Consider the following 25,524-nt stretch of genomic DNA (forward strand, 5'->3'; position numbering starts at 1 on the left):
CAGCCGATCCATGATTCTCTCTCATCATTGATGTTTCTATCTCTCTCTCCCTCTCCCTTCCTCTCTGAAGTCAATAAAAATATATATATTTTTAAAAAATTTACCTTTCTCACGGTTCCTATGAAAATACACACGTGGAATAGTGAGGTGCAAAGCTGGCAAAACTCGGGGTGCGAAGCAGGATAGGAACACAAGGTTCGACACCTGCTGGCCTCCTTGGTTCACCAAGAGCCTCCGCCCGGGTCCCAGGCTCCCCGAGTCCGCACATGCATACAGGAGTTTGCAGGGCACTGCCCCGTACACGGCGTCCGGCCTCACTACAACCCTGGCAGCGAGGACCCGGCACCAGTGCGCCAGGGGAGACGGAGACTCCGAGAGGTGCTCCCAGTGAGGACCCCACGGAGGGAGCAGGGAGTGGGGGACCTGCCCTCCAACAGAACATCCCCCAGCCTTTGCACTATTCTACCCCGAACGAACGGTGGGTGCGGCAAAGCAAACCCAAAATACGAACGAGGACGCGTTTCAGTGGGTTTTGCCTTTTGCTCGTTTTCCTGCAGTGGGAGTTTTACTGGGCAACTGAAGCTCCGAAGGAGCCCATCGTTCCAGTCACAGCAGGTATTTGAAAGTGAGATACAGTTGGATTTAAGGAAACACGAAAGACAGGACAGAACGAAGTCATGAACAGTGACAGGTAAACAGTAGTCATAATAAATGAAGGGGGGGAGGTTAGCCCTGGCTGTTTACCTAGCACTCACCTTTGTCCTAAAACCGTGGTCGGCAAACTGCGGCTCTCGAGCCACATGCGGCTCTTTGGCCCCTTGAGTGTGGCTCTTCCACAAAATACCACGGCCTGGGCGAGTCTATTTTGAAGAAGTGGCGTTAGAAGAAGTTTAGGTTTTAAAAATTTGGCTCTCCAAAGAAATTTCAATCGTTGTCCTGTGGATATTTGGCTCTGTTGACGAATGAGTTTGCCGACCACTGTCCTAAAACATCCCAGCTCCACGCCCGGCTCCTGGTTAAGTAACTTAATTGGGTCGATGTCCCTTGAACTGTATAATCTGTCCCACACAAAAACAAACCCACGGTGTGTCTCCCGGCGGCTCTAAGCCCGTAAGTCCCGGGCTACATGCCGTCTATGGAAAACAGCTGTGGCCGAGTAAATCACCCTGCTCTGACAAAGACCGGAGTCTATTTATCCCCCTCTCTAAGTGTGTTTTGAAGTCCTGGTTGGAAAATTAGTGAAAATTGTAAATCTGTTTGCAAATCTGGTCATGTCTAACGCTGAGATTAGGGCAGAGATTCCGATTTCAAAGTGAAACCGTGACAGCTCCGGTTAAGCGTGTCCTGGGGCACCACCGGCAGGGCCTTCACTCACCGGCGCAGGCGCTGGATTTATTGCAGGCACCCGACGCGCGCCCCATCAGACACCCCCCGAGTATTTACTTGAGACAGCAGGGCTCGGCCCACACTTCCTCTGCAGACCGATATATTATTATAAATTGAGCTAAACTGTTCCCTTTTCACAAGGGCTATGGAGTTCAGATCTCAGACATCAGCGTGGGGCTGTGGTCGCTGCGCAGGGCTGCCGGTAGGACATGGGCTTGTGAAAGTGCGGAGGAGAGGGGGCATGCGACCAGGGTTGCGTTTCTGTTTGTTGGGGAGGTTTGGTTTACGAGGAGATGGAGGAAAAGTCTGTGTTCAAATCCAATATGATATCTTAATAAGAAAATATATTCTACGTGCAAACCTTGGGTATATCGTGCTATGCTTGGCCTGGGTCAGGAGGGGACCAGCTGCCCCCGCCCTCCTATATCCGAAGCCAGGAGTTGGGACGCCAGGATTAGATACTATGTCTTGGCTTGAGCTTCTGTAAAATAACACTCACTTCTTCTATTCATCGCCTACAACAGCTCAAAGGACCCAATGTATGTTTTTAAATACATATGCATTATAACAGGTAAGTCAAAAGGACAATGGGATTAAATACTATTTTCATTATTAACCTGCTTCTCAGGCAAGAATAAGAAACACGTAACTTTTAAAAGGAATGGAAAAGAAAGAGGCAAATGGACCACTGGCATCGCCTTCTTTTGTTCCCCTCTCAAACAGCTTAGTCCTAGAACCTTTGGGGCATGGGCACCACGCTGGGGGAGGGAGCAGAGGGCACTGAAGCCCAGAGCAGGGGTCAGCACCCGAGTTGGGGGAGGAGGGTGGCCCGGCCCGCAGGGGCAGAGCTCGAGTGGGACAGAATGACAATGTATAGTCCATGTTCCTTATTGCCGTGTGACCACATCAGCCTAACCTTAATTTTTTCTTTTGCCATGTATCTACCTCTTAGGCTTACTGAGAGGACAGAAAGAATGATTGATTTGCTATCAGTCCCCAGTAAATGTGGTTGTTATTCACACACTGCTATCATTCCAGACCTATGTATGTAGAGAAAAAGGATTACAAAGGCATGTACTGAAACAGGCATGGGCCTAACTTTTACAGTCTTCTTTCTTAGATCCGTGTTCAACAAGTGCAGGGATCAGCCCGGGAGAAGAATTTAAGAGGGAAAGGGACACCACATGAAGTACCAGGGAACCCCACTGTGAGGAGGCCATTCCCTCCGGAATGATCTCCCCATCCTACTGCTGACATCTGGCGAGTCTCAGGGAGGAGCCGTTACACAGTGCACTCCTCTCTAACAGCTACTCGCCTCCCTTTTCAAGACAGAACAGGACTCAGACTCAGGATCCTCGGGGGGGGGGGGGGGGGGGAGGAAAAGAGGAGACACAATACTGTTTTACTTTATAGATTCATGAAACTTTCAAATTATGCCAAATGATATTGGCTTTCCTTTTAAAACAGTAATATAAAACTTCCCACTAAAATAAATTCATTCCAGTCAAAAAAAAAAGTGAGTTCATTTAGAGAGAAATATTACATAGTGGGAGTAAGGGAGGGCGCAGATATGGCAAGAACCTCGGAGCTGGTGTGCGAATGACTGAAATCTGGGAAATGTGGCCCAGAGAGCTATTGCAAAATGTGAATTCCTAGAAGCTAGGACCACGCTTTCCCCGTCTGCAGTGTCTCCTCCGGAACCTTGGGCAGCATGTGGAACACAGTGGGCCCTCTGCAAATACTCCATTAACTGGGAAATAATTGGATCATAAATGCTAGGTTGGGGGGCATGCTGCTTCCTGATCCTGTCACCAGCACAGGAGTAGATCCCCCAGCAGGTAAGTGCGGGATAAACCCGGAATAAAAGCAGCTATGGCCAAGGAGAGACTAAACCCCAAGAAGCTGTAGGAGTCCATGGCAAACAAGTAGAATGCTCAAGAACAAAACATGACACGCAGAGCAGAGAAGCAAGACCAAAGCTCCCCAAACGGCATGGCTCTGGTTCGCTTAACCACAGCAGAAATACTGCGCCCAGAAACGCTAGAGGACAAGTGCGGAGACAGGCGCGCAGTCAGGTCAGCCGCTCCTGGGAAGAAACCAAATTCAAAACTGGAGGGAAAAAAACCATGCTAAGAACTTATATAGACAGGGACATCTATATATATATATGCCTAATATGCAAATTGTCCCCTCAGGATTCGACCGGGAGTTGGATCGCTCGCTATGACATGCGCTGACCACCAGGGGGCAGCGCGGAACGAAGGAAGGCCCCAATCAGCCCTGATCGCTGGCCAGGCCTAGGGACCCTACCTGTGCACGAATTTCGTGCACCAGGCCTCTAGTCATTTTATAACTTCACAGTGGATTTATTTAGGTGATTTAGTGGCTCTGATAAAGACTCCTGAAAAGTGTTCAGAACATTTGTGGAACTCCAATAACATGGAGAAGGGAAAGTAACTTTTAAAAATCAGCAGTATCTCAAAAAGAAACAAATAAACAAACTAGTTACGTGGAAAAGTTTCATTATCGCTATAAAATACGTGAAAGGCAAAAGACATTTAAAATATGTACCCGATAATGTAAAACTTAGACAACAGAGCATCAATATGGCTCTAGCCTCCTAATTACCAAGCATAAAGTAGCAGTCTCCTTGGTGAAGGGGTATCGCCAAACCCGGTGTCTCTATGTCCCAGGAGATCTTGAAACCAATGTGCCAAGTGTCAGGATCTCTGCCTTCAAGTGGAGAGTCCTCCTCGCTTTCCTCTTCCGGGCCTGTCGAGAGACAAGGGGTGATCAGAAAGGAGGGGTTTCAAACATCTGAGGTTCTGGGTGCCATAACAGTTATCTCAGGAATAACTGAAGTTTGAATGAAAATATCTTCCTTTCCTATCACATTTTTAAAAACACACATTCGTTAGGATGTTTTTAGTGTCATTTATTTTTTCATCAAAAAACTTTGTAACACAGTGAGGAAATAACCACAGATATCAAGGGGAGAAAGGTTATTTTGTTTAATTCCCTGCAAATAAGTGAGAAAAATCTAGATCAAACGGTTAGTTTTTAGGGACATGTGAATAACCAAAGCCACCCCAGAAGAGATAGAAAAGCTAAACAACACACAGAAGATAGAGAGGAAGTTGTCCAAGGACTGTCTCTCAGGAAAACACAGGTCTAGAGAATTACAAAGGGGAATGTTACCGCACAATGAAGGCATAATTTCAATACACTTTAAATTGTTTAAGAGCACAGACAGAGAAAAGTTTCCAAATCCTTTCCATGCAGGTAGAATAGTATCAAAATCCAACACACACACACACACACACACACACACACACACACACACACGCACACACACATCTAGTCTCAGATCTGAAAATCAATGCAAAATTCCTAAATATAACATAAGAAAACAGAATTCACATCCAGCAGCACATTAGAAGAATAACAGTCCAGAACCAAGTAGTACTTACTGCAAGAATACAAGGATAGTTCAATATGCACAAACATATCTAAAATTAATCATATTCATAAATGGGTAAAAAGTCATGTCACCAGAGATACACAAATGTACTCAATAAACTATATCCTTTCAAAATGAAAACCTCAATTAAATAGATATAAGTGGCTTGTTCCTTAACATGATAAAATACAGATCTACTCAACCTCAAAGCCAACATCGCATTTTAATAGGGAAACATTGGAAACATTCCCAAAGTTAGGAATTAGAAGACAATGTCCTTTATCACCACAACGATTCATCATTATTCTGGAAGGAATGGCCAACACAACGGTGCCCTCTGGAGTGGCATAATAGAGGAGCCCCAATTAGATACAAAAAGAGGTAAAGTATGTTTTAATAAGAAAAATATTCTTTTGCAAATGATATCATTATTTATCTGCAAATCAACCTGGAAAATATATCCCAAGCAAAAGGCAAATTAAGAAAATAAATGCTACCTACAGAGTGTATATGAAAATATCCTAGTTTATACGTGCATTGTCTATATGAAGAAAAACTTTAAAATATTATTAAAGGACACAAAAGAATATCTAAACAAATGTAATGACAAACTATTTTCTTGGGAAATAAGACTGAACATTATGGAAATGTCAGTTCTTCCCTAAATTCATCTATAAATTTAATACAAATACAATAAAAAAAAATACCAACAGGACTGAATGGGGTTGGTAACTAAGTAAACTGATTAAACAATTCACATGAAAACATAAGTAAGCAAGCGTCACCAGCTCTCTAAGCATCAATAGGACAAACATCGACCATCAAATAGAATAATGAGTGACAGTCATGAAGATAAACCCCATAAAAGGAGATAAAATGAGTTTGTAAACATCAAAAAGACATTCAAACATCAAATTATAGCCACAATAGGTGTTTTTCACCTACCAGATCAGAAAATATCAAACCCTTTGATAAAATACGGTGCTAGCAAAATGGCACACTCCTAACCTCTGTAGAGAACAATGTGAGAATACCTATCAAAATTACAGACGCAGAAACCCTTTGAACTTAGAGGAGCCCCCAATTCCCCTTTAAGAATGTGCTAGGAGGCCCGATGCACGATATTCGTGCAAGAGTAGGCCTTCCTTCCCGCGGCTGCCGGCACCGGCTTCCCTCTGGCACCCAGGACCCAGGCTTCCCTCGCAGCCCCGGCTTCATCCGGAAGGTCATTCGGAAGGACACCCGGTCTAATAAGCATATTACGCTTTTATTGTTATAGATACGAACATTTCTACATGCAGAGATTGCAAAACGACTTATGAGCAAGGATATATATTGTAGCGGTGTTTATAAGAGCAAAAGATCAGAAATAACCTCAATATCCATCCATAAGTTTCTGTCCCTCTCTGGTCAAATCAACCATAACTCAACTTTCAGAAAGGTGATTTTAAGCTCCAAAGACAACCGTTTTCAGGTGGTTTTCATACCACGGAGTAAGGTTATTGTCCTAAGTGGTCATCTTGATAGGCTGACGGGCTGGCTGACCGCTGGCCCCCTAACTCGCATCGTCACACTCTCCTCAATGTGGCACCAATAAAGTCCTGAGCGCCTAACAGAGACGGTAATGGGCGATCAGTGTTCCCCGATGTCTCCCATAAACCCAGCACCTCCCAAATGTGCTCATTAAAATACTGTTCCGCTGAAACTTTGGTTCCCCCTGGGGCTGGGGCTGGGGCTGGGGCTGGGGCTGGGGCTGGGGCTGGGGCTGGGGCTGGGTCAGGAGGAGGAACCCTGTAGGTCTGATCCATTGTTTCATTGTGTCCGTAGTGGGTTGCTCGCTTTCTCAATAAAACCCACTTGCAACTGCCTATAGCAACTGCGAGCCATTCCTCTGCCCCGTGTTGTTTTGGAAGGGAGCAGAGACTGCTTCTTGCCTGGAAGCCTCCTAACTTTGAAAGGACTGCAAGGGCCTCAGTGTGCGTGCTGCATGCCCAGCTCCCGCCAACGGAGGTCCAAATGCAATTTAAAAAACAAAACAGAACGTTTTTGTAAGGCGCAGTTTAAATGTAAGTCCCTAAGAGCTAACACTCCCCCCAACCCCCAAGGAATCAACTTGATTTTTTTTGTATGCTACATCGTGTTTAGAAAAAATTAGTTCCACTTTAATAAAAGGTAGATGTCGTCAAATATGCTGGCAGTTTTAAAAGCTAAATGCAGCCACTGTTACGTAGGAAACTAAGAAGGCTGAGCAGGAAGGAAGAGATGACAGTTGTAATCAAAATATATCGCTTGGATTTTCGTACCACGTTTCATAATAACACCATTAATATTGTGTGTCCATAACTGCCCCGGTATGTAGGGACATATTCATCATCGCCACACATTAAAAAAATAGGCCTATTTCCTTGGCCACGCACTAAGATTTCTAAGGCTCTGGCCCTGCAAATTATTTTCTCTGCTCCCCGAGCCCCACACCCAGAGAGGCTGAGGTAGCAGGTCCCCTCCTATCCACGTCACACATCTCAAGGCAGGAGAGACCCGGAAGTCGCACGTGGTCGGCTGGTCTATGAAGCCTAATGATGCTTTCTGTGCCCAGGGCTCACCTATGACATTCCAGTGTCTGGGATGGGGAACCTGTGTTGTTGTTTTATTCATTTATTTTTTTCATTTAAGTATAGTTGACACACAATCTTATATTGTTTTCAGGTGCACAACACAGTGATTTAACAGTTGTATATCTTAAATTGTGATCAACCCACAAATTCTAGTACTCATCTGTCAACGTGGACACTTATCACAACATTATCAAGTACCCTTTCCCCTCTTCACCCATCCCCTCGCCCCCACCCTTCGGGTAACCATCTCTGTTTCTATGAGTCTGTTGTTGATTTGTTGGTTTGCTTTGTTTTTAGATTCCAGGAATCCGTGTTGTAAAGTGGAGGCAGACAGAAGGTGAAATGGGAAGGTGAGAGGTTGGGAGGACCCAGGAGGAGGGGAACGGCGGGTGGGTGGACAAGATCATCATCAATGCTGCCCAGCTGGCGTGGCTCAGTGGTTGAGCATTGACTTATGAACCAGGAGGTCAGGGTTCAATTCCAGTCAGGGCACGTGCCCGGGTTGCAGGCTGGATCCCCTGTGGGGGCGTGCAGGAGGCAGCCGATCCATGGTTCTCTCTGATCACTGACGTTTCTATCTCTCTCTCCTTCTCCCTTCCTCTGTGAAATCAATACAAATATATTAAAAACAAACAAAAACCTCCACACGAGAACATTGATGCTGAGCTGCAGGAGCATCATATGAACGCGTGGATTCGCAAGAGAAGAGGCGGGAGCGGTGGGCAGAGGCCAGGACCTGGAGGGCTCTGTGAACTACAGAGGCATCTAGACTTGCACTGCGGGCAGTGAAAGACACTCGTGACCTTCTGGTAAATCAGGGCTGCTGTTCGGACTCATCCCTGGGAAGGCAGAAGCCTCCACGGACAGACCTTGGGTACTTTTTCTGCACAGGTTTCCCCAGTGCTGGCACATGGCATGCGCCACAGAGCATCCGGGACACCTCCCGAAGGACGGACTCTCCCTGGAGGGGGCTCGCCCCGGCGCAGCCTCCCGGGAAGAGCTCTCCGGGCGGAGTGCTCTCTCTCCTTGGCCGGGAGGAGCAAGAGGCAAGCTTGCTGCTGGCAGCGGGCATACGCCACCTCAGCCACGGGGGTGACGAGTGGGCTGAGAAAATGGAGAACTCGGGTACGTGTGAAGGGAAAAGGAAGAAGACCCAGGCAGTCCCGGCTCAGAACCTACAACCAGCAGCTGCTCTCAGAGGCCTGGGAGGGAGAGAGCAGGGTGCCCTTGTCACCCTGTCACTTCCGCGGCGGGAGGCCCGGCCCCGCTGCCCCTTCCTGCTCCTCTTTGGCCCTTCATGGGACACCGAGAGACTAGTGCCACGGATCTGCAATGTTTGGCAATCTGGCCATTAAATTCAGAATTGTTTTTCCTAGAAAGACAGAGTCACAGAAGATGTGTCCTTCCAAGGAAACAGGAATGGTAAGCAACCCATCGTTATTTGGTGTCAGCGACCTTTTGCTGAAGGCGTTCCCGTCCAAGAACAAGGGGTAGGGCCGTATGAAACAAGGGGTGTTTCACGCCTTCCCTGCTAACGTATATATCCTGGTGAAGCGAGCGATTGCCAGCAGAGCTAGAATAGAAAAATCAAATACTCTGTCTATTTACACATGGCTCCCCAAAGCCACTCCTGATTAAAAATTGTACCATTTCAATCTTCCCACTGGAGAGATCTATTAACTAGGACTGCTTGGGAAGCCAGTGAATTTAGGATATAATTACACGGATCCTAGACAAATTACTTCTCAATGACCCCTAGCCACGGAGGTAAGCCAAAGAGGGGTGGCTGGCTCATTATGAACCTCCAGGAAGGCTTCACTGGGAAAAGGTATTGGGAGCAAAGCCCAGAAAGACCCTCAGCGTCACCCGAATTTCATTTCAGCAGGAAGGAGACGCTTCTTTTCTGAGCTCCCCGTGCCTCTCACAGGCACCTTTCCCGCGGCACCTAATGCTCTCGCGGCACTGAGGAGCCATGTGACCTTGGACAGGCCACTTCCCTTCTCCCCACCTCCATGTTTTCATCGGTGGAATGAGAGGCTTCGGCTACGTGACTCCAAAAGACCCTCCCAGAGCAGAAGTTTGGTCCTTCCGTCACTACACACCTTCCCTCGCCCTTCCTCTCAAGGCAAGAGGGGCACCTGACTTACCTTTGGAGCCTCCATACCGTCTAGAACAGAACTCCCCTTCGCGAACGCTCAGCGGACAAGTTCAAGGACACATGGAGCAGTGCAGTTGTCTGAAACGTCCGCTCTTGGCCCTTTCTGAGCCTCCCCGACCCCAAACACGGTTTTAGCCCAAATGGTTCTCTTCGAGTTCGCCTTAACGTGCCTCTGGCAGGAGTCGAAGGAGGCCAGAGAGCGAAGCATGTCGCTTGTCACCCGGAAGAAGTCACTGGGAAGAAATGCACCATCAAAAAGTTTCAAGGCACGTGAGGTGCCAACCACCTGACCCGACAGCGCGCCTGCGGCCCGAGCCCTAGGGAAAGGTTGCGGGGCATGGAGCTAATGCTTTCTAGTCACCCCGAGCCTGTGCGGGAAGATGCTGTGCGAGGAGAGAGGCGAGGCTATCAGGACCTCCAAGGAGGAGCGAGTAGAACATTCCCTTCACCTGTGCAGAGGTGGACTTTTTTTTTTAATATGTTTTTATTGATTTCGGAGAGGAAAGGAGAGGGAGAGAAAGAAACACCAATGATGAGAGAGAATCACTGACTGGCTGCCTCCTGCACGCCCCTACTGGGGATCGAGCCCACAACCCGGGCATGTGCCCTTGACCGGAATCGAACCTGGGACCTAGGTTGACGCTCTATCCACTGAGCCAAACCAGCTGGGGCGAGGTGGACATTTAAAAAACCTGAATCCGCCCTAGCCGGTTTGGCTCAGTGGAAAGAGCGTCGGCCTGCGAACTGAAAGGTCCCAGGTTCGATTCCAGTCAAGGGCATGTACCTTGGTTGCGGGCACATGCCCAGTAGGAGGTGTGCAGAAGGCAGCTGATCGATGTTTCTCTCTCATCGATGTTTCTAACTCTCTATCCCTCTCCCTTCCTCTCTGTAAAAAAATCAATAAAATATATTTTAAAAAATAAAATAAAAAAATAAAAAACCTGAATCCCAGAGATATCTACACTGCGGGGACAGGAAATGCTTATAAGGCATTCGGCCAAAGCTGTGAGGCTCTGAAGCCAAAGTGCCTATGTTGCAATCCTAGCTCTACTCATTCACAGCTGGGCAGCCGGGCAAAACTGAACCATCCTTCTTGCCTCAGTCTCCTCACCTGTGAAATGAGGATGATAGCAGTACTTTGCCCATGGGGCTGCTGTGAAAATCGAATGGAGTTAACACACGTAAAATGCTTACACCAGCCGGCACATAGTAGGTGCTCAATAAAGGAGAGCTGGGAGACTTTGGGAAATCTCGGGGGTTGCAGGTTCCAAATCTGCAGTTCCCCCCTCCAGGGGATAACCGAAGGACAAACCTTTATCTATTCATGTGTCTAAATAAATAGACCTTTATCTTGGACAAACCTTTATCTATTTATTTAGACACATCAATAGATAAAGGCACTAGATCAGTCTTAACTACTCCCGACCACAGAAGCTATTCATTAAACATTTAAATTCCTTTCTGGGAGATATTCTAGATTTCAGAAACTGCTCGGTCACCCACACTCTGGGAGGACAATGGGACTATTAAGCTGCGGGGCTGACCGGGCCTGGAGCACAAAGACACCTTTGTGGCCGGCGGGCCACCACACACCACTGCCTCCCTTTCAGAGCGCGGCCTCCTTAGGAAAGACACGAACAGCCTCCCTGGTTGGCTCACATCAGAGCTCTTAGATGCGGCCGTTCCTAACGCCTGGCAAGGCCTTCTTAAAGAGCAGCGGATCCCAGTTCTTTCCAGGACAACACCACCTCCCCTGGGGGCAACCGTCCTGGGTCCGCATCACTCATTATTCGGGACGCCAAGGCAGCCAGGGAAATCTCCAACCGCGGAACCGGCTCCTTGTTTCGGGCTGCGGGCGTCAGGTGAAGTTAGAAGAGAGTTTGGCGATCCTGAGGGCTATTCTGCGACTGGGGGATGGTAAGGAATTTGAAGACAGCCGGGGGAATTTCTTTTTCAAATCCCTTTTTCCAAAAGTCATTCTAGTATTAAAAAATAATAACTAACAGCCACCACCAGATCCAGTTAAACGGTTGTCAGAAAACAGTGACCCTTAAAAGTTCTAGTTTAGCCCTAACCGGTGTGGCTCAGTGGATAGAGCGTCAGCCTGCGGACTGAAGGGTCCCGGGTTCGATTCCAGTCAAGGGCATGTACCTTGGTTGCGGGCACATCCCCAGTGGGGAGTGTGCAGGAGGCAGCTGATAGATGTTTCTCTCTCATCGATGTTTCTAACTCTCTCTCCCTCTCCCTTCCTCTCTGTAAAAAATCAATAAAAATATATTAAAAAAGTTTGCCAAAACCGGTTTGGCTCAGTGGATAGAGCGTCAGCCTGCGGACTGAAGGGTCCCAGGTTCGATTCCGGTTAAGGGCATGTAGCTTGGTTGCGGGCACATCCCCAGTGGGAGGTGTGCAGGAGGCAGCTGATCGATGTTTCTCTCTCATCGATGTTTCTGACTATCTATCACTCTTCCTTCCTCTCTGTAAAAAATCAATAAAATATATTTAAAAAAAAAAGTTCCAGTTTATTCCCTCGTGGGAACATCTAGAACTCTGCTTTTCCAAGCCCTTTTCAATACACAAGTAGAAGGCATAAGCAAGCAAGCAGGCTAAACTGAGGCCCTGTAGGCCTTGGCCAAGCGATCAGGCGGATCGGAACGTTGGCAGTGGTCACGCCGTGTGACAGAGTGAACTACCTTCTTAATAGTCCTGTTCTGAAAACCAAGAGACCCTGAACACACAGAAACGGAACAACAGAAGGAAAACCGGGTGGGCCACACACCAACGTAGCCTCTGGTCTGTGCTCTGAGGGGACCAGATTTCAGGAAACGCTAGAACGAGTTTGCCACATGCACCCTATGAGGTCTAAACCCGCAGAAGGGATGGGTGTGGGGGTCGGGGGCGAGAGAGTTTCCTGAATAGTGAGGGCTGTCTGCTTACAGAGCCCACCTCGCTGGCTTCTGCAAGGAAGGGCAGGAGTCACAACGGGATGAAGCCAAGAACAGGTCCCTATTTGACAAGACAGTGATGTCAACCGTAATAAAACATTTTGGCGAGACGGGACATGTGCACCTGGGGGAACCTGCAAAGATTTGACAGATTTCTGCTTTTCCCAGCCCTTTTTATCAGCAAGTTAATTAGAGCAACTCGACAATCTACTCTGGGCTTTAGACAAAGGCACCTGGCTCTCCGGGGGGCACGGGAGGGACAAAATGACAGCCGTGCTGCCACGCGACAGACAATGTCCTCTCTGTGCACAGGGTGACAATGAGTCAGACAGCACAGCTGTACACTGCAGGTACGTGGCTGGGGCCAACCTCAAGAGGACACACACACACACACACACACACACACACACACACATACACACACACACACACACGCAATACCTGGGACAATACATATATGCACAAACCCAAGCGCACAAACCCGTGAGCACGCCCACCGGTAGGTCCGGAGCCTGCCCCGCTCCCGTCACGCCCCCCTCGAGGCTGCGTGTCCCCCGCGCGGACCGTACCTTCGCAGCTGTGACTGTACACGGCCACCGCCGACCTGTCCACCAGGTTCTCGTCATGGTGCCAGCTCACTGCCATCTTCCCCATGCCGAAATAAGGCTCCTCCTTCAGGTGGGGCATTTTCTGGGGATCCATGAAATTCAGCAAGGTCACGTTGTACGCAGACCTGCTCCTGATGTCCGCTTCGTCCGGCCCGTCGAAAACGCCCAGGCCGAAGTCGGGGCCGATGCACACGGGCACTTCGTCGATGTTCGCTCTTTCTTTGGCGACCAGCTCCTCCCACGCCTGGATGGTCTCGAGCTGCAGGTAGCTGTTGAGGCTGAGGAGGGTCTGACAGGCGGCGGCGATCTCCGCCTCGTGGTAGGTGATGCTGGAGCCCCGCACGGGCCAGGGCACCGCGAAGAGCCGGGTGTTCAGGTACTTGTAGGTGCAGCCCGGGTTGCCGACGAGGAGGCGAGCGACCGGAGTGAGCAGGTCTTTGCCTTGGACCCTCACCAGGTCCCGGGCCAGGCAGCCGTGCTTGTGCAGCGTGGCGAAGGCCGCCTGCACCTCCCTGTGCAGCTCCTCGGGCACGCCGCCGGCTTCGCGCAGGACGAGCTTGGGGTATTTCAGCTGCCACTGCAAACCGGAGCAAGAGTGAGTGTTGATTTTAGCCTTTGCAAAGGAATGTTTCTTTGTAAGCATTAGGGGAAATCTAAAAAAAAAAATAACTGTCGCCTGGCCAGCGTGGCTCAGCATGGACTCAAGAACCAGGGGGTCAGGGTTCGATTCCCGGTCAGGGCACAGGCCTGGGTTGCGGGCTCCATCCCCAATAGGGGGCGTGCGGGAGGCGGCCAATCCATGACTCTCTCTCTCTCATCATTGACGTTTCTATGTCTTTCTCCTTCTCCTTTCACCTCTAAAATCAATACAATTTTTTAGAAAACAAAGAAGGTATGCATTCACAGGGCTGTAAATTTGATGATGACTAAGCTTCAGGGTATTTTGGGGCGGGGGTTGGGGGGGAAGGGCACTTCTCGGTGAAAACGTAAACCGAATCAGTAGCTAAGAAGCTTATGAGCTGGTCTTTAGGGCTGCTTACCGAATAGTTCTGGACTCACCCCTGACCCCCCATTGTAGAATGACGCCTGCTGGCCCCCCGTGTTGGGGGAAGCCTAGGACCACTTGTGCTCAATGAGGAGTGATGGCTGTCACTTCTAGCCTGGAGCGTTTCACCGTCAGTGCCAGGCCCTCCGGAACAGTCTTCCCTTTGGCACAGTCACCAGCGGGCGGCTGCCTGAATTCCCCAGGGACTCCTTTAATGGGTAGCGACGCCCCGCCAGCACACACGGTGTGTGACCTGAACAAGCAACATCGCTGGGGGAAGCTGCTGAGATGTGAGGGGCTGTCTGTTACTGCCGGCCTACCCTGGCTGATGCGGAAAACGGAAGGCAGGAAGGAAGTCTGAGGACGTCGGAGCAGCATACATCAGAGTCAGGTCTGGGTGGGGGGACGTGGGGTTAGCAGGAAAGCACAGTAGGCGTGCCCAGCTTCCCGGCGTGCCCATCTGCAGGGTGCGGTCATAAATTTAAAGCCACCAAGAGCGGCGTTGGACGGCATGCCCCTGGGGACGGCCACGGAGGCTGTCAGGTACCCGCTCGGAATCTCCAGTTTCTCGCCCTCGTTTATCCCGATTGGAAAACGAAAACAGAAATATCACACTTTCTGTTCCCACAGCTCACGGAGGCGGCGGTGTAAACCCGTGAGCAAGACACGGAACGTCCTGGCGCCACGGGCGGTCACTACTTTAACCACTAAACTGGTTCTCCTCGGAGCGAGGTGAAGGACACGTCTACCTGGCAAGGTAACTGAGGAGGAACTGTCTCCACACGGAAAACAGTTCCAGTGTTATTGCAATGGGCCTTCCTGCAAAGCCTTAGAGAAAATTAAGATCATCCCCAGGAACTCAGTTTTAGAACACAGTGCTTCAGAGAGAGAGGAAGAATGGACAGAACACACACACACACACACACACACACACACCCCACTCTAGCTGGCATTGTTCAATATATACTGTGGCTGGAGACTATAGAAGATACATTTAACACAGGGGAACTGTAACTCTAAGGACCTGGGACATTCACGTAACCATGAGGATCACATGTAAATGCCTCGACGTTAAAAACAGCATTCTACTTCAGAGAGTTCATCGTGGGGAAATAGAGAAATTTACCAAGATTATAAGGATATTCATCATACCATGTTTTATAATTAAAAACTGAACACCAAAACGCCCAACAGCAGATTAGAAGGGAAGTAGTATATCATTCACGTCGTGAAGTGGTAAAGTGACACACTTTAGAAGAATTTTTATATCATTTTAGGTAAAAAAAAACAACAAAAAAAAAAACACAAAACGACTATTTTACAAGAAATTGGTAACATGATAATTAGGCAATCGGATCCTAGTTTCATTTCAAAAATGAACATATGTAAACACTCACAGAAAAAAAAAAAAGACTTGGAGAAAAATATGGCCAACAGTTTAGGGTGCTTATCTCTGGGGTAGTGAACTTGGGCATAATTTCAATTTTCTTCTTTAGACAGCTGTATGTTTTTCAAATTTACAAAGATAAATGCAGGCAATTTTTATTTGATTACAATAAATACATATAATAACACTTGGCTAATATCATCACTATCTCAAAAAAAAAAATGCAAGAGAAAAAAAAATCAAACCTGAATGCCCTCTCTTAATATTTCTAAAATAATTAGATTAGTGCCAGATACATAAAAGTGCTGGACAGAGTTTGTTAATTCCTTCTTTAAATAGAACAGCATGTAACTCTGGAAAAGAACTGAACATCCAGTAATTTAATATTAATTAATTCTGGCCAACTAAACAGGTCACGTTCCTCTTTGGACAGGCACACGCAGAGCATCAGATACCCCACGATAATTGGAACAGCTGTTGGCAGATTCCCAAATATGCGACAAAAATCTTTGTCGTTTAATCCCATTAAAGTTCTTCCGGGGTGTATACAGTCATGCAATTATATGAATAGTTGTCTGGTCACATAATATATTTCTTGAGATCTTCGAAACGACAAAAATGATGATCGTTATCGTTTAAAAAGCATTTGGAAAGGTACTTCAGATATAAATTGCCAACGTGCCCGGCCTTCACCGACGGCTGAAAGATGTGGAATTCTAGGTGCTCTGGAGCATAGGTTTTGTGTTCTCCCTATGTTACAGCATTCTATGAAAATGCTACTCCTTCCTCTCAGGTCAAGGGGTGCTGCGGAGAGAATGCCGTCAGGCAGAGCGGTCAGACTCGGTGCTAAGTGAGTAAGAACCAGTCGCGGGGAGGCGCTCCTAGACAAAGCCCAGGGGAACTTGGCCTGGGGAGAGTGTAATGATGTTTAAACCCTTCCAGGACCCTGGGAAATGCCTTCACTCAGAAGTGTTAGGGTCCATCGCTTTCATGGGAGTAGGTTTCTAAACTGGCCGTTCGTCGGTTCTCCTGGTAACGCTTTGCATTTTGCTCTCTGTAGAAATTCGCACTATGCCAGTCATGTTTTCTATATAATTTCCCCTGCAAAATGCTCATGACGTGGCTGCCATCCCCTGACCATGGGGCTCCACCCTTATGTGGCCCTGGAGTCTGGCGATGACGTGTGGTTTGCTACAAAGGGATACAAAGACGTATGTTCGTTCGTTCGTTCATTCGATAGATCTCCTTACAAAATGATTTAAAACTTACCAAATATCCACTATGTACCAGACACTGTCTAAAGTGTCGCAAGTACAATGATAAAACAGGTTAGACCCTGTGTTACAGCCTCTCTCCGTTTAACAGGACAGACAGAAATACAAACCGAAAGTTAGAGGAAGGCTGCTCACAGCGGACTCATGAACGCACTGCTTGGGGAGCAGGCGGTAACTAGTTGGGAAGGGGGTCCGGAAAACCTTCATTTACAGAATCCGTATTTACCGAGCACATAGCATGTGCCAAGCACTAGGTCCTGGGAAGACAGAGACCAAACCTTCTATACTCTCTCCGGGAGATGTTTATATGTGCGAGACAGAAACATATACCACATAGAGCTCACAACACAGTATTTTACTTACCTAGTGGGTGCTGGTTTACTTCGTAAAAGATATGGAATTTGAGACTGTACTGAGTGCGTGGGGAACAGAAAGGCCAGCAGGTCGGGCAGGGGAGCTGGGGTGAAGGGTGCTACTTTACACAGGGGGGTCAGGCCTCTGCTGAACAGAGGAAGCAGGAAGCAAGCATAAAGCCCTGCAGACACCTAGGGCGGGAGAGAGTGCCAGGCTGAGGGAACATTGAGTGCAAAGGCCTTGGGGCAGGAGTGTGCTTGGTTTGTTCCAGAAAGAGCAAGAATGCGAAGGAGGGGGGGGGGTGGAGGAAGAGGAGGAAGAGGCGAAGGAGGAGGAGAACAGGAGGAGGGGAGGAGAAGGGGGAGGAGGAGGAATAGTAGGAGGGGGAGGAGGGGGAGGAGGAGGAATAGTAGGAGGGGGAGGAGGGGAGGGGAAGGGGGAGGAGGAGGAATAGTAGGAGGGGGAGGAGGGGTGGAGAAGGGGGAGGGGGAGGAATAGTAGGAGGGGGAGGAGGGGGAGGAGGAGGAATAGTAGGAGGGGGAGGAGGGGTGGAGAAGGGGGAGGAGGAGGAATAGTAGGAGGGGGAGGAGGGGGAGGAGGAGGAATAGTAGGAGGGGGAGGAGGGGTGGAGAAGGGGGAGGAGGAGGAATAGTAGGAGGGGGAGGAGGGGGAGGAGGAGGAATAGTAGGAGGTGGAGGAAGGGAGGGGAAGGGGGAGGAGGAGGAATAGTAGGAGGGGGAGGAGGGGTGGAGAAGGGGGAGGAGGAGGAATAGTAGGAGGGGGAGGAGGGGAGGGGAAGGGGGAGGAGGAGGAATAGTAGGAGGGGGAGGAGGGGTGGAGAAGGGGGAGGAGGAGGAATAGTAGGAGGGGGAGGAGGGGTGGAGAAGGGGGAGGAGGAGGAATAGTAGGAGGGGGAGGAGGGGAGGGGAAGGGGGAGGAGGAGGAATAGGAGGGGGAGGAGGGGAGGGGAAGGGGGAGGAGGAGGAATAGTAGGAGGGGGAGGAGGGGTGGAGAAGCAGAAAACGCAGCCGCAGCAGTGGTCAGGAGCCAGGGGTGGGGGGCTGTGCAGGGGAATGTAGGGTCCTAGGCTTCTACTCTGAACAAGATGGGAAGCTCCCTAAGGGCTACCAAGAAAGGACCCCGATCTGATGTACGTTTTAAACAGAGAACTGCAGAGGCTGGGCTACAACAGGCTGAAGGTCGGGGGCAGGGCAGCTGTTTGTATTCATTTTCTTACAGTGTTGCTAATTCACTGTTTCACTTAATATCTGGATTTTTAAAAACTGGTGAAGCCACACAGAGGAAAGGCCACCCAGGACACAGAGACACACAGTGATCAATGGCACCTTTTGATTAGTTGCGTTCAGCCAGGTACTCCTAGACATCTAAGGCGCGTCCGTCAATCAAGTCCCTTTTTTCCATCGAGTTTATGTTTTTGTCCTTGGTCATTGCAAGAGCGCTGACTAACCCCGGGAGAGAGACACAGACCCCATGACGGCAATGCAATGTGCTGGGTCAACAGAGGTGACTGCGAGTTCCGAGCAGCACAGAGGGAAAGGCAGTGGACGCGGAACGCGCAGAGCCAAGGACGTGGGAAGGAAGCGGCCCCTGGGCTGAAGCACCAAGTCCCCGGCAGAAAGCAGGTGGGAAGGAAGGGACGTAGCCCGTGCGGATGGATGAGTTACGAGAGACAACCAAATCGGACCATCCCACGTCTCGTTTAGCCTCTCCACACTGCGGTTGCTCCCTAGGTAAACGTACGTAGAGCGAAACGAATCCCTAGAAACGGACAAAGCTATGTCAAAGGCCTTACCTGCTGATAGAACTCATCGTCTTTGGGGGTCAGATAAGGAAGCCACGTGTCTTCAAGCTCTTCGAGAAGCCTCAGTTTCTGTTTAAAAATAATAATTGTTATTATTGGGGACTGACTAGAAAGTGACCCCAAATACAAGACAATCCCTTGTTTCCCAATAAGAGAGAGAGAATACCAAAAAGCATTCGGCCAACTTCAATGTCTAAACTTCCGCACGGAGGCCAGCGGGTGTGGCCCCATGTAAACAGTGACAGGCTCATCCCGCAGACCCACAAGCACCGGGGGAGGCTGCAATTCTGTTTACAACTAATACTCCAGCTGAAATACGACAAAAACGACCACTTCTCAGCTCAGGTGAGACCCGTGTTTCAGACAGATATAAAACATTAGGATCTGGAAGGCTGCATCGAAAAAATAAAATCCTACAAGAATGTTCCCACTCTGGGGCAAGCAGGAGATCAATGGTCTCCAGCCCCTGGGAATGTGAACGTTAAAACTGCGGGCATTATTATACCGATAGGACGGGAGGGAATGGGTCAGGAAATCACTCAACGTAAGGCCACACGGGTGAAGTCTGCTCTGTACGTCAACATTCACAACCTGCAATTTGACCGAACAACTAACAAGGTCAATAATAAATAACAATATTTATCCGCTTAAAAAGAACTTCGGGTCACATTTACTTTTGGTGAAATCGATCAGGAATCAACAGGGAGATGACACTGGTAGTTCATGAACATTCCACGTTTCTTCAAAATCAAGGCTGCCTGTCCTAACCGGTTTGGCTAGGTCAGTGGTCGGCAAACTCATTAGTCAACAGAGCCAAATATCAACAGTACAACAGATTGACATTTCTTTGGAGAGCCAAATTTTTTAAACTTGAACTTCTTCTAAGGCCCCTTCTTCAAAATAGACTTGCCCAGGCCATGGTATTTTGTGGAAGAGCCACACTCAAGGGGCCAAAGAGCCGCATGTGGCTCGCGAGCCGCAGTTTACCGACCACTGGGCTAGGTGGATAGAGTGTCAGCCTGTGGACTGAAGGGCCCCAGGTTCAATTCCGGTCAAAGGCATGTACCTTGGTTGCGGGCACATCCCCAGTAGGGGGTGTGCAGCTAACTGATCGATGTTTCTCTCTGGTCGATATTTCTAACTCTCTATCCCTCTCCCTTCCTCTCTGTAAAAAATCAATAAAATATTTTTTTAAAAAAAAATCAAGGCTGCCTTATAAAAAGGCAGAGTCACTCGGGCACAGCTATGGAGAAATGAGCCCTCCTCTCATACTCAGGGTGCAAAACAGTACAATTCCCATCAACATTCAAGTGCATGTTCCCTTTGCCCCAGAAATCCTACTTCTGAGGATGTGTTTCTGGAGCAGAGGCTCGTCCTGTGTTCGGAAGAATGTACACACAAGTTCCTCACCGGATCGCTACTGGTAATCCTGGTAGGACAGAAGCTTGGAGACACACTGGAAACCACTTCCGTGTGCACTTTTTTAAAAAAATCTATTTCTTTATTGATTTCAGAGAGGAAGGGAGAAGGAGAGAGAGATAGAAACATCAACGATTAGAGAGAATCACTGATCAGCTGCCTCCTGCACGCCCCCCACTGGGGATCGAGCCCGCAAGCCAGGCCTGTGCCCTTGGCCGGAATCGAACCTGGGACCCTTCAGTCCAGTCCAGGCCGACGCTCTATCCACTGAGCCAAGCCGGCCAGGGCCCGTGTGCACGTTTAAAGGGTGAGTTTTACGGCAGGTGAATTATACGTTGACTCAACAAAACGATGAGAAACAATTCAAGCGTCTGTCCACAGAGGATGGTTAAACAAACCATGTACATCCACATGGTCAAATACAGAGAAAGAATAAATGAGGACGAGAAAGCTCCTGTTAGGGAGAGAAAAGCTCTCCGGGATTTACTGGGGACTGAGGCAAGGGACAGAACACCTGTTTGAATCCGCCTACGGGAACATAAAGGACAGTGACAAACTATTCAGGTGGCGATTGATCCGTAGGGGCTGAGGTGGGGAATGGCGAAAAGGGACAGGGGTGGAGCAAGACCATTCAAACTATTCCGTTTTATATTGCCTTGACTTTGAACTACGTGAACATAGGGCCTATTCAGCATATTACCTAATAGCAACTCAGACGTATTACCCATTCATTCTTAACATGCCATGCATTGTGAAGATGATTTTGGACTTGGTCTTAGAAAGTGCATACTTTGTGAGATACAATAAAATACTGCGGGGGGGGGGGGGGGGGGGGGAGCCATCACAGACTACATAGTGAAGAGGGGAAACAGCTCGGACCACGTCTTTGTGCCCAATGCCCACCAGCTGGCAAACACACACGATGTGGAAATGCACCGGAGAGCGGAGGTAGAGGCCCCCGTGTTTGACTGTCCGCTCTGGCTCCCCGGCCCGGTGTCCAGATAAACCCACACAGCTGGCCCCACGGCACACGGCTCTGCTCACGCGGCCTTGCTGTCACACTCGTGTCCAATATGTCACGGATGCCACACGCAAAGCCAGAGAAGATTCAAAGCCTCGGACCTCCCACCGGCAGGAGGAGCATGTGGAGTCCCTCCCTCCCAGGAGGACTGTGCCCACGTCCACAGCTCCGCAGGTAAGGGGGCCACAGACACGAGACAGGAAGGAAAACAGATGAGGTGTGTGCGATGATGGGGGTGTGGGCATCGTTCCCCGATACATACACATGTGGCTAAGCATCACATTTTAGACCTTACAATAATACAATGTTACATGTTGATTATATCTCAGTAAAGGTTGGGGGGGGGGGTTGTTCTCTAACAAAATCGAATTAAATATGGAAAAAGAGAGAGATATCTTGAAACTCCCCAAATATTTGGTCCAAGGAGAAACCAAACAAGAAATTAGAAAACTTTTAAATTGAATAAAAGTGAAAACAAACCATTTAAAAATTGTCTAGGATGCAGCTACAGTGATATTTACAGAGAAATTTGTAACACTAATGCCTATATTAACAAGAAAAATGATTTCAAATCAATGACCTCCGCTTCCACCCGAAGAAAATGAAAAAGAAGAGCAAATGAAATCCAAAGCAAGCAGGTGAAAGAAAATTATAAAAGAGCTGCGTAGGAATCAATAAAATAGAAAGGGGAAAAGAAAATCAATGAAGCCAGAGCTAGTTCCTAGAGAAATTTAAAATCTCTGGCCAGATTGATAAGGAAAAAACATACTGAAGCCTCAATATACCAACTGAAAGCATAATAAGGAGATACTATGAACTTCATAGCAATACATTTTAGAACTTGGACAAAATAGAAAACCTCCTTGAAAGACACAAATTACCTCAAGAAAAAGGTAATCTGAATAGCCCTCTATCTAATAATAAAGTTGAATTTGTATCTTAAAAACTTCCCACAAAGAAAACTCCAGGCACAAAACCTTCACTATTGAATTCTACCAAACATTTCAGAAAGCAATATCCATCTACATAAACTCATGCAGAAAATGAATGAAATGCAATCCCCCAACCAAGCGGAATTATCACAATGAAATTACAGACCAATATCCCCTTAGGAAGATGAGTACACACACTATTAATAAAGTCTTAGCAAATGGAAGCCACAACACGTAAAGAGGATAATACATCATGACCGAGTATTACCCCAGAAATGCCAGGGTGGTTTTAGCATTTGAACATCAACATAATTTTTCATATTACCAGGCTAAGAGAGAAAAACCACAGGGTCATCTCAATTCCTGCAGTAAGAACCTGAGTCAGTACCCAACATCAGTCCTGGAGACCTTCTTCATCCTGATAAAAAAGCCTATGAAAACCACACAGCTAACGGCAGACCTAGTGATGAGAGCCTAACGGATTTCATCGTGTGATCAGGAAAAGGCAAAGATGCCTGCTATCAGACCGTACTTAAGAGGAAAGGCAGAAGCAGGATGGAGAGGGTCAATGGGGGGAAAAAATGCTAGAAATCTGTAATACTTTCAAGAATAAAAATATATATACATATGTGTATATATATATATATTACTGTGTAACTATTTTCTCTTTTCCGTGTCCAGCGCAGCTAGAGAGCGGGTCCAATTACTGAGTAGAGGCGGCTGGGGATTGAGAAATAAAAGAAAGAGACAAGACACAGAGATAGAAAGAAAAGCCGGGGCTGGGTGGATGGCTGTCCTCTTCTGATGGAGAGACAGTGACCCAGAGCCAATCCAGCGAGTTTATTTTATACCCCCAAATACCAGGAAGTTTCACCAAAAGGTCAAGACAAAGGAGATTATTTGCATTCTTGAGTAGGCCCTGAGCATTCCTGGTGCTAGGCTGGATTTAGATATCAAAACTCACTTCCTCACACCAACGGCTGAAATGAAGGTCAAGCTGACAACACCCTTGCCCTTTTGCAAAGCATGTTCCCAGGGTGTGGCTTTGCTGACTAATGGGTTCAGCTGACAATAATTAAGGAATGCCCATGTGCCTTCCCAGGAGGCCCTCTACAGTACTGAAGGTTCTAGGCCAGGGGTGGGCAAACTTTTTGACTCGAGGGCCACAATGGGTTCTTAAACTGGACCGGAGGGCCGGAACAAAAGCATGGATGGAGTGTTTGTGTGAACTAATATAAATTCAAAGTAAAGGAGCGGAGGGGAGAGCAAGAGAACTGGATAGAACAGCCGGATCCAGCCCGCGGGCCGTAGTTTGCCCAAGGCTGTTCTAGGCAGTGTAATATGGCCAGAAAAAGAAATGAAAGGCATCCAGACTAGGGAAAAATACAGAATAGATAAAACTGTCTTTAGCCCTGGCTGGGTGCCTCAGTTGGAGTGTCAGCCCATACTCCAGAAGGTTGCGGGTTCGATTCCCAGTCAGGGCACATACCTAGATTGTGAGTTCGCTCCCCAGTCAGGGTGCATATGGGAGGCAACAGATCAACATTTCTCTCTCACATCGATGTCTCTCTCTCTCTCTCTCTCTCTCTCTCTCTCTCCATATATATATCTCAATCTCATTGTCTCTCTTTTTCTCTCCCCCTTCTTGTCCCTTAAAAAAAAAAAATCAATAAAAACACATATCCCCCAGGTGAGGATTAAAATAACATAAAACTGTTTTTCTTTGCATATGACATAAGCACTTGTAGAGAAAATCCTACAGAATCTACAAAAAAAGCAATTAGAACTAATACGTTCAGCAAGCTTGCAGGATACAATCTACAGGACAAGCAAGGTTGCAAGGTCAATATACAAAAATCAGGCATTTCTACATACCAGCAACCAACTATCTGAAATTAAGCTTTTTAAATAACACCATAAACAGTAACATCAAAAATGATAAAGTACTTAGGGATAAACCAAACAAAAGATTTTCCAGACTTATATTTTTAAAAATTCCAATAAAACATTGCTGAAAGAACTTAAAGAAGTTCTAAGTAGATGGAAAGATTAACTATCTTCATGGATCTGAAGACTCAAGGTCAAATTGTCCCCAAATTGATGCAGTCCCAACCCAAGATCCCTGCAGGCTTTTTTGTAAAAATTGGCACATTACTGAAATTCATATAGAAATGCCAAGACCTAAAATGGCCAAAAAACTTTGGAAAAGAAGAATAACGCTAAAGGACTTCACTCTCAAGTCAAGACTAATTATAAAACAACAGAAATCAAGACAAGTGTGGTACCGGCATAAAAGTAGACATATATAAATGAATATCAGAGATCCAAAAATAGACCCACCTATTTGTGGTCAATTGATTTTTGACAAAGATTCCAAGTTAATTCAATGGAGAACTAAATTCTTTTCCAACAAATACTACTTAAAGAATTAGATATCCATATTTTTTTCATTTTAATCCACATCTTGTACCACATCTTGTAATATATAAAAATTAACTCTAAATAAATAAATATATCAATGCAAAACCTAAAAACAAATGTAAATATAACAGCTAAACTATAATACCAGTAGAAGAAAACGAGAAATTCTTTTGTCTTTAGGTTAGGCAAGGCAAAGTTTTCTTAGATATGAAACCAAAAACACAATCCGTAAAAGAAAAACAAATGATAAACTTCATCAAGAACTTCTATTCTCGCCCTGACCGGTTTGGCTCAGTGGATGGAGCGTCGGCCTGCGGACTGAAGGGTCCCAGGTTTGATTCTAGTCAAGGGCATGTACTTTGGTTGCAGACACATCCCCAGTGCAGGGTGTGCAGGAGGCAGCTGATCGATATTTCTCTCTCAACGATGTTTCTAGCTCTCTATCCCTCTCCCTTCCACTCTGTGAAAAATCAACAGAATATATTTTTTTTTAAAAAAAGAACTTCTATTCTCAAAACTCTCAAAGCCGGAACTCTTAAACACTGCTCTCAGGAAAATAAAGAGGTCCAACCGCTTTGGAAGACAATCTGCCAACTTCTCAAAAAGGTCACACATACACCTGCAACATGGCAGCTTCTATCTGCACACAAATGTGTACATAGATGTTCACAGCAGCTGTA

At 47.4% G+C, this 25,524-nt stretch overlaps 1 protein-coding gene across 2 annotated transcripts in view; it reads right to left on the bottom strand.

Moving 5' to 3' along the window:
- FTO (FTO alpha-ketoglutarate dependent dioxygenase) overlaps window positions 1-25,524 on the bottom strand; it is a 293,160-nt gene that overhangs the window by 188,680 nt on the left and 78,956 nt on the right. For both annotated transcript variants that reach the window (XM_080643931.1, XM_080643932.1), the window contains 3 exons: window positions 19,043-19,120; window positions 13,131-13,746; window positions 4,015-4,158 (listed from right to left, as the gene is read on the bottom strand). In XM_080643931.1, the coding sequence (XP_080500057.1) occupies window positions 4,015-4,158; window positions 13,131-13,746; window positions 19,043-19,120 (838 nt within the window). The remainder of the gene's footprint in view (window positions 1-4,014; window positions 4,159-13,130; window positions 13,747-19,042; window positions 19,121-25,524) is intronic.

This window comes from Plecotus auritus, assembly GCF_963455305.1.
Source record: "Plecotus auritus genome assembly, chromosome: 10".
Classification (NCBI taxonomy): domain Eukaryota; kingdom Metazoa; phylum Chordata; class Mammalia; order Chiroptera; family Vespertilionidae; genus Plecotus; species Plecotus auritus.